Source organism: Mercurialis annua, linkage group LG8, assembly GCF_937616625.2.
Source record: "Mercurialis annua linkage group LG8, ddMerAnnu1.2, whole genome shotgun sequence".
Taxonomy (NCBI): domain Eukaryota; kingdom Viridiplantae; phylum Streptophyta; class Magnoliopsida; order Malpighiales; family Euphorbiaceae; genus Mercurialis; species Mercurialis annua.
The window spans coordinates 35369161-35378044 of record NC_065577.1 but is presented as its reverse complement, the minus strand read 5'-3'; the positions used below and the strand labels follow the sequence as shown (position 1 = coordinate 35378044).

General features: G+C 37.4%; 1 protein-coding gene across 1 annotated transcript; it reads left to right on the top strand.

Annotated features, from left to right (window-relative positions):
* The first annotated feature begins 4466 nt into the window (after window positions 1–4466).
* LOC126660108 (uncharacterized) lies at window positions 4467–6027 on the top strand. Its single transcript, XM_050353442.1, has 3 exons — window positions 4467–4758; window positions 4846–5381; window positions 5461–6027. The coding sequence occupies exons 2-3, from the start codon at window positions 4860–4862 to the stop codon at window positions 5935–5937; spliced, it is 999 nt and encodes a 332-aa protein (XP_050209399.1). The 5' UTR covers window positions 4467–4758; window positions 4846–4859; the 3' UTR covers window positions 5938–6027.
* The last annotated feature ends 2857 nt before the right edge of the window (window positions 6028–8884 follow it).

The window sequence follows — 8884 nt, the reverse complement described above, 5'->3', positions numbered from 1 at the left end:
TCTGTGTTTTTAGTTTATAAGGAGAATGAGAGTTTTTAGTTATTTTTATTTTGGCTAAACTCGTTTCGAGGACCCTATATTTTACCACTATTATTCAAAAAGCTCATAATCCGAAAAACTTATCGTTAAATTTTAATATATCAAATGTTTATATAGCGAAAACATTATTTTTTTCAGTCTCTATATTCACTAGCACTTTTATTCGTCCAGTTCATACAAAAAGGTATAAAAATCGAATTTTGTAAGCATATAAATAAAAAAAATATTATTTAAAAAGTTCATGTTCCGGAAAATTTATCTTTACGGTCTTTATATTTGCTGGCGCTGTTGTTCATAGAGTCCATACAGAAGGATATGAAAATTAAAATTTAGCAAATATAAGGACCGGAAAGATAAATTTTTCGGAATAGACTTTTTGAATATAAAGGATAAAGTATAGGGATCTCGTAATGAATTTTGTTTTTATTTTTTATGAATATTTGTTTGGGATCACACAGACAAAAAAGAAATTCAGGTGAAATGATTAAATAATTAGTTTTGTAATTTGGAATTTGTTTGTTTCTTGTTTAGATCTCAACACATTCCTACAATATCTCCATGATGGTGTTTTAGTTTGGTTATGAGTCTTATGACTCTCGTTTTCTGTTGTGTCGGCGCGTGGACATTATAAATAGTCCAGCACAGTAATTTTAACTCAACCGGTAAATATTGCTCCGTACTTACTCAGAAATCAGCAGTCAAAAGTACTGTAGGGTTTATTTTTGGGAAAAAGTACTGTAGGTTAAATAGCTCAATTGGTAAAAGATTAAGGGAAAATTACAAAAATGACCTCAACTTTAAGAGATAATGCATTGAAGCCAATTAAATTTTTTATAACAAATTAGATTCTGGTTTTTTAATATGCTCTAAAAAGGACATATTTATAATACTACGAGAAAAGATTAAGCATTTGGTTTCCAAATTTATAATAAAAAATAAAACTGATTAAAATTAAATTATTTTAACAGTTTAATATATATTAATAAGATAATTATTTTACCTTTCCTTGGCTAGCAAACTTTTGATTCTCACATTGTTACTAAAAAATAGTAGTATTATTATGAATTTAGCTTTAAGCTATAGCTTCTCATTTAACTTTAAAAATAAATATTTTCACCTTGATTTTTATATTTTACATTTAAAGTTGTTGTAAGAAAAAAATAAGTCAAAGAGAACGAAATTATCAGAAGGAAAATAATAATTTTTAAAAATTCATAGAGAAAATAGTTTAAATTTAAACTTGTTAAAATAGTAGCAACTAATCTTCAAAAAAATAAAAAAAAATGGAAAAAATTGATCTTTGATCAATTTTTGAGCATATGTGAGTTACTGTGCTAATGTTTTTTTAATATATGCAATATCTTTGTCTAAAAAAAATAATACTCACATTGACTTAATTCGCCGATCAGACGATTTTTGATCGGTTTGGTTAATTTATAAGTTTGAGTTCGATTAGTTTGATTTTAATAAAAAAAGTTGTCAGTTTTTTATTATTTTGGTTTGGTTCAAGATTTAGATTATCCAAATTAGCTTAATCGATCAAATAAACTAAAAATTTGATTTTCTTTTTCTTTTTTTTTTATTTTTTTTATTTTTCTCGGTTTTAACAGAATTGACCAAATTGTCAACCTATTTGGTTTTTGTTCTTTTGATATTTAGTCGGTTTAATTTCGGTTAGAACTTTTTATTTTATCTGTTAGATTTTGAGCGGATTGCAAATTTTTGGTTCAGTTTTGACCCGACCAACCAAATTCTTACCCTAGAAACAGTTAAAAATTGTCTCGAAAGGTGAGGCACACGCGGTAAAGAGCAAGTGGAATAAACCTTAAAAATAAATTATGAAGGAAGCATCCAAATTATTAAACAATTAAAATCATTCAAAGAATACAGCAAACTAGATTTTGGCTTTAATTAGTCAAAGTTTCACAAGCTATTAAGCTCTGAAATCAAAGCAAACCCAAGAACTAACCCAAGTTAATATACTTTAACATTTTCCATGCGGTGTTAACCATGGTTAAAGAGTCTTTAACTTAATATAGAGATTAATTAAGCTTAATTAACCATAGTCATTAAACTTAATTAACCATAGTCATTAGTCAACACTAAAGACTCTAGTTGCTGTGTTCCTGATTTTTTTTTCCCTGAAGGCAATATTTGGTCATAGTAATAACAAGGAATGTTTATAAAAAAAAGTAACGATATATAATTCTTTTTTTAAATCTATCTTTCTTAACCCATGAGACGTAAAATTAAAAATTAATTTTTAAAATATATATTTTTGGAAGAAAATTGGATAAATTAAATACCATCATATAAAAAGGGTTATAGAATGATTAAAATGGTGGGTTATAAATTTTTTTTTATAAAAATAATTCAAAAATAAAAATATTTATTGAGTCTAATTTTAAAATTATAATTTAAAAATTATATTCCAAAGCATATCATACTTTTTACGTATGTAATTTGATTTCCAACCCCATATTTCGTTTTAGCATATATTTTTAGAAATAATTTTAAATGATTTCAAATAAATTCTAAGAACATATAATTTGCAACTATTTCTAAAAACAATTACTGAAAAGGTTTCCGACATTTTTTAATAAATACACTTTGTAACTATTTTTTAAAGACGGTTATAAATAGTTTTTCTTTTCAAAAAAAAATCTAACAATTTTAAATAGTTTATAAGAAAAAAATTAAACATCGTATTTTTATAAAATTAGAGATAATGACAAAAATATTAAAATAAGAGAGTAAAATATAAAATTTTAGAACCAAGATTTTATTACAAAAATAGTTAGAAATAAAACTATATTTTTTTTAAAAAAATCTACTTACAATTGTTAAAGAGGTAAAAAAGCAAATACTACTTGATGGAGTCTGCCTTCTGAACCGGTGAGTGAACCTGCAAAACAGGGTAGAAGCTAACCGGACGGTGGTTGTCCGATTAACTCTCCGATGCTAAAGTCAGTCTAGAGCTTTGAGCAGCGTTTTGAGTATATGAATGTAATTGTGATTCTAGGCATATCTCGTGCTCTTTTTATAGTAGTCGAATATACCTAGCAGAGTTGTATTAGGCAGGTGAATCCTACTTTGTAGGGATTCGGCCGTATCGTAGAGATTCTCCTGATTTGTCGGGATCTACCTTAATCTGATAAGAGTCCTATTTAGGAACGTCTTCCTAAATAGTCTTATCTTCCTAAAGTAGAGCTTATCCTTCCATATGTAGTGTTTGTGCCCAAATAGGACAAGATTTCCATATTTAGTCGTTTACCCGAATCCCGGGCCTGACGCGCTCTTGGCGGATCATGTGGGATTCGGTCTTTATTAGCGTGTTACCGAATCTTAGAGATTCGGCATCTCCTTCATTCCTTTTCGGTCTTCAGGGGGAGTCTGGTGTCACCTGAGAGTAGATCTCCTGCAACTCGGCTCCATTATACTTACAGTAGGATTCGGTATCCATCATTAGCCCCCCCGCAAGTGAGCTGAAGTAGTTTGGCATTTATGCCTTAGTGGATTTTGGCTCTTTTGGAGCTGAGTTCTCTTATACGGGCTAGTCGTTTTGTATTCCGGGCGAGTCGTTTCATATGTTTGTGGGTGACGTTTCTTCTTTAGTAAGATTCTGTGTTGCCACGTGTCAGCATTTAATGATTTCAACGGTTAATGATTCAAAAGCGTTTTGTATTTAATCTCTTTGTATTTCTTCTTTTCCCTCTTATTTACTTTTCGAATTTACTCTCATTTCTTGTAGCTTTTCCCTTTTCGTTCTTCGTTTGATCATTTGATTCTTCGTGACTTGTTTTCAAGAGATTTTTCAGGTATGTTTTCTTTCGTTGTTTGGATGTTAATATGGCTTTCTTCTTTGTATATATTCTTCATGGTTTATATTCTGGAAATTCCTTTTCTGTGCTTGTTGTTCTTCGATGTGTTCTTCAACGTGTTCTTCAATATATTTTTTGTTTGATCCTTATTTTGTGTTTATGTTTGTGATTCCCTGTTCTAGGATGCCTCTTAGTCGAGTGGAAGATGCATGCGCTGCTATGGCTTTTACCCGATCAAAGCTTCGTAGGGATGAAGTCTTAGATATCTATTTTAAGTATAGTTTTCCTTTCGATTATAGGGTAATATTACCCGGTGCCGATATGGCTGCGTCTGATTCTCCCGGATCTTCTTGTAGGGCGGTTCTCTTCGAAGAGCAATTTGCTGCTGGTCTTAGGTTTCCTTTAGATTCATTTTTAGTAGAAGTGTGTAGGGATTTAAAGGTTGCTCTGGGGCAACTTTACCCTGGTACGATTAGAGTAGTGCTCGCCTTTTCGGAGGCATGTAGGCTCCGGGGCTGTGCCCCTTCTCTCAAAGTGTTATATCATTTTGTAGACTTTAGGAAGTGTGATGGCTGCTTCGTTTTCGCCCTTGGTAGGGAAGGGCGATCTCGTATTTATCTTCCTTGCCTAACCAGTCGCTGGCGAAGGCGTTTCTTTATTGTCTACCATAAATTTGCTTTTCTTCATTTTTCGGATGGTTTTTCTTCTCATCCAGTTCGGAGCTGTTCTTCTCCTTTAAGTTTATCCGAGTCAAAACTTGCTTTCGACATATCTTCCTGTAGTGTTGAATCGCGTCCTATTTTAGATGTCTTGGTCAATAGTCATCTTCGGCGTCGATGGCTTCCTTTGGAGGATCCTCCTCGAGGCTTGGCGGATCTTTGCTACTCTTTTGTTCAAGGTATATTAGTTTGCTTAAGTTCTTTTTAATGTTTCTTTTGTAGGATGTCTTCTTCTTCTGACGATTTCCTTTCCGGATTTCAAGTAGATTTGGACGTTCCGATGGGTGGTCCTGACGTTCCTATTGCCAACATTATTCCTGGCGACATTGACGTGGATGGGGCTCCTGTTGATATTCCCATAGCTCCTGCCGAGATAGCGTTGCCTGAGATTATTATTGTTGATGATGATGAGTCGGCTGATCCAGTAGGCGACGAGGCGGTTCCGTCACTACTTCCCCCTCTAGCATCATCTATCGTCTCGGGGGGAGTTGGGGGTGTGGCCTCAGAGGGGCCTGTTGTTGCTGATTCGGGAGAGATTTCTCTAGGTCGAGACCCGGATTCTCCGTCTAGAAAAAGACGTCGAGTTGTCGATGATTCTCCAACGAGGGAGAGTTTTCCTGGAAGCTCTTCTTCTGCTCCAGACTTGGTTCAGTGGGTCGAAGGTCAGGATCCTGCCAGTTTGCTGAATCCGAGAGTGCTAGCGGAATATATCCGGACTTTGGCGATTCCTGCTGATGTCACGTGGTTTTGTGGTAGGCCGGGTCAAGAGCTTTCCGATCTGGCTTGTTTTCATGGTTTCTCTGTAAGTGCTTTCTTTCTTGAGTATAATATGTTTTTTGTATTCAGTTGTTTTCTTATTTGTTTATTTCTGTTGTGTGTAGGCTCTTCAATCTGTTTTGGTATTGAACGACCGCCGACAGTGTGCCGAGGAGGAGGTCGAGCGTCTGTCTTCTCTTTTGGCGACTTCCGAGTCTGAAAGGGCGAAATTGAAGGCCTCTTTGGAAGAGCATGATTCTCTCCTGGCGCAGCTCAAGGCGCAGGATGCGATTAATGATCGCCAGGTGAAAGTGATCGAGAAAAAGACCGATGACTTGACTCAAGAGATTGAGGAGCTTATTCGGATCAATTCCCTTGTTGGTGGGGAGAGGGACAATCTAAGATCGGAGGTTGAGGGTCTTCACATCCGTCTGCTAGATACGAAGGCTTTCTACTCTGCTTTGATAAGCGAGTATCGCCTTGCGATTGGGAGGAAGCTTCTAGAGCAGAATCCTAATATTGATCTTTCTGGGGTTAACGGGTTGGATCCCCAGGCCATCGCCCGTGATCTTCTCGCCAAGATGTCTAAAGACCGCGTCTAGTAGTTTTTCTTTTGATTGTATTTGCTGATGTATTGATTTTGCTTTTTGTAATTCACAATTTATGAATATATTTTCTATGTTTCTTCGAAATGTGCTTTCGCCTTATTTTTATGTACTTGATTTGCCTCGAGGGTTATTCTAAACCCTGTTCTTTGCTTTTTATAGAGTTAATCTAAACTCTTTTTATTTTTGTTTTTGTTGAGTTAATCTAAACTCTTTTTATTTTTGTTGAGTTAATCTAAACTCTTTGTTGGCGATTTGCCTTTTCTGAGTTAATTTAAACTCATTTTTTAGCCTTTTGTGGCGATTTGCCTGGTTCGGCAATTTTGCTTTGAGTTAATTTAAACTCATTTTCTTGATTCTTAACCTTTGGTGGCGATTCTCCTATTCCGGCGATTTTGCCTTGAGTTAATTTAAACTCATTTTCTTGGCTTTTAACCTTTAGTGGCGTTTTGCCTATTCTGGCGATTTTGCCTTGAGTATATTCATTTTCTTGGCTCTTAGCCTTTCTTGAATTTGATCTTTATTTTTTCTTCTTTCATCTTTGATTTAATTGTTCGTGGCTGTTCTTGATTTTCATTTCTTTATTGGTTCGTCTGGCTAATCAAATAGCAGCAAAATTGAACTTTTATTGATAAAAGATGGCATACAAAAAATTAAAGATAGATTTGACGCCATCTGGTAAGACGTGAAGTCGTTACTGATGATGGGTCTTTTTTCGTTCCTATTCTTCCTTCTTTTCGGTTTTGTTTTCTTGGAGATCCACCACTGACTCGTCATAGCACTTCTTGGCTATTCCTTGGTCTCCTCTCAGCGTCACTACTCCCTTTTCAGTTGGTACCTTCATTGCCAGCGCTCTGATGCTGGTTACCGCTGCCGAATCATGGAGGAAAGGTCTTCCTAGGATGGCATTATATGTCAATTCCATGTCCACTATGTTAAATAGTGACATGATTTTCTTGTTTATTCCTCTTTCTGGGCCGATTATTACCTCCAAGGTGACTGCTCCCAGTGGGGTGATGGAGGGTCCACCGAGTCCTGATAGCGGAATTGGGACTCGGCGTAGCCTTGACGCTGTTCCTCCCAACATTTTGTATGCTGCGTTTGTCATGAGGTTTACTGCGCTTCCTTCGTCGATAAGGATCCGCTCCATGTTCCAATTTTCAATGATAGTAGTTACTACCAAAGCATCGTTGTGAGGTGCTTTGACGTGTTCATAGTCTTCTACATCGAAGATCACTGGCGGCATGTGAGTTTCTCGTATGTTCATTACTTCCTTCCTCTGCTTCCTCCTGATCGTGGAGCTACTATGCCCTCCACCATTAATCATGTGTATGGTTCCCAGAATTTTGGATGGGCACTCGTCTTCCTTTTCTTTCGGCTTGTCTTCTCTGTTTCTTTTTTCTCCCTTGTCATTGCTCTTCTCTTTTCGGGCCACAAATTTCCTCAGCTCGCCTGTGTCGATCATTCTTTCGATCTCGACCTTCAAGTCTCTGCAGCTATCCGTTTCGTGTCCGTAATCGTCGTGAAATTTGCAGTACTTTCTGGTGTCTCTTACTTCTGCTTTCATTTTTGGTGGCCATACCACGTTTTTGACGTTTTCTTTGATCCACATGAGGACATTAGTTCGGCTGGTGTTTAGTGGAGTGAAGTTATTCTCATCATCTCTGGGATCGTATCTTGATTCATATCTTGTCTGGGGGGCGAATCGTCTGCTCTCTTCGGGTCTTCCTCTCCTGTCATCAGGTTTGGACTTGGTTTTTTCTCTGGATCTCTCTTTTGATTCTTTTCCTTTTGCTTCCTTTCCGCGAATCGCCCTTCGCCCTTCGTCTAACTCGAAGTATTTCTGAGCTATGCCCATTAAGTTCGAGAAAGTTGTGGGTTTATTGACTAGCAGCTTGTCCACCAGCTTTCCGAATCGCGTCCCGTCTCGCAATGCTTCTGTCGCCATGTCGACGTTCAGGTTGTCTATCTTCATAGCTTGCTTGTTGAATCGTTCGATGTAGCTTCGCAGGGTTTCTCCTTCTTCTTGGATACAGGCTCTTAGGATACTGGTAGTAGTTTTAGCTGGGATGTTTGTGAGATATCTGTTGAGGAATTCTGTTGAAAGCGAAGCGAAGCTTTTGATCGAGCCTGGTTTTAATTTGTTATACCATCTCTGGGCTGTGCCCGTGAGCGTGGTAGGGAAAACCCTGCAGAGGATGGCGTCTGATACGCTGAGTAGTCCCATGGTCGCTGTGAACCTAGAGGTATGGTCTCGGGGGTCTCCTTCCCCATTGAAAATTGGCAAGGTCGGCAGCTTCATGCTGTGCGGGATGGTTTCCTCCATGATCTCGGGCGAGAGGGGTGATCCTTTCAACCTGAGGTCATCTATGTCCAATTCTTCAGATTTTAGTTTTTTGAGCGCTTTGGCGATCTTCTCTTCTAAATCTTCTTCCACCACATATGTGGCTTTGCTTTTTTGGGGTGTCTCTGACGATTCGCCCTCTCCTTCTTGGTGTTTTTTCTTATTTTGTTCTTTCCCTGCATCTCTTTCTTGTCGCTTACTCCTTGGTGGGGCGTCTTCTTTTTCCTTCTCCCTTCGTTCGTCTCTTTTCGTATTCAGACCGCTTCGGGCGTCCTCCTGGTTGTGCTCATTTCTGGGTGCCTCCGGCGATTCCTCGTTAGATTTTTCTCTGTCCGGACTTTCCTCGTCGCTGGTTTTATTTTCTCGCTGGTTTCTTGCTTCGTTCCTTTCTTCGTTTCCTCTGGTCCGAGGTTCCTTGCTTTTGTTGTTTTCTGCCCTTGTCTCTCGTCGGCCTGGGTTTGCACTTTCTGTTCTTTCTCTTCTTCTGGGAGCTGTAGGGCTGAAGTTTTCCCTTAGCATTTTCATAGTTTCTTCGTGCCTGTCGTTTGTTCTTTTGGCTTCACTAGCCAATCTGTCAAGATTTGCCTGTACAGATTCTAG

What these genes read in the sequence shown, in the direction of transcription:
- LOC126660108 (XM_050353442.1), top strand. Translation starts at nt 4,860, where the DNA reads ATGGGTGGTCCTGACGTTCCTATTGCCAACATTATTCCTGGCGACATT. An exon ending in CTTGTTTTCATGGTTTCTCT is followed by an intron (nt 5,382 to 5,460) that starts GTAAGTGCTTTC and finishes TGTTGTGTGTAG; the next exon opens with GCTCTTCAATCTGTTTTGGT.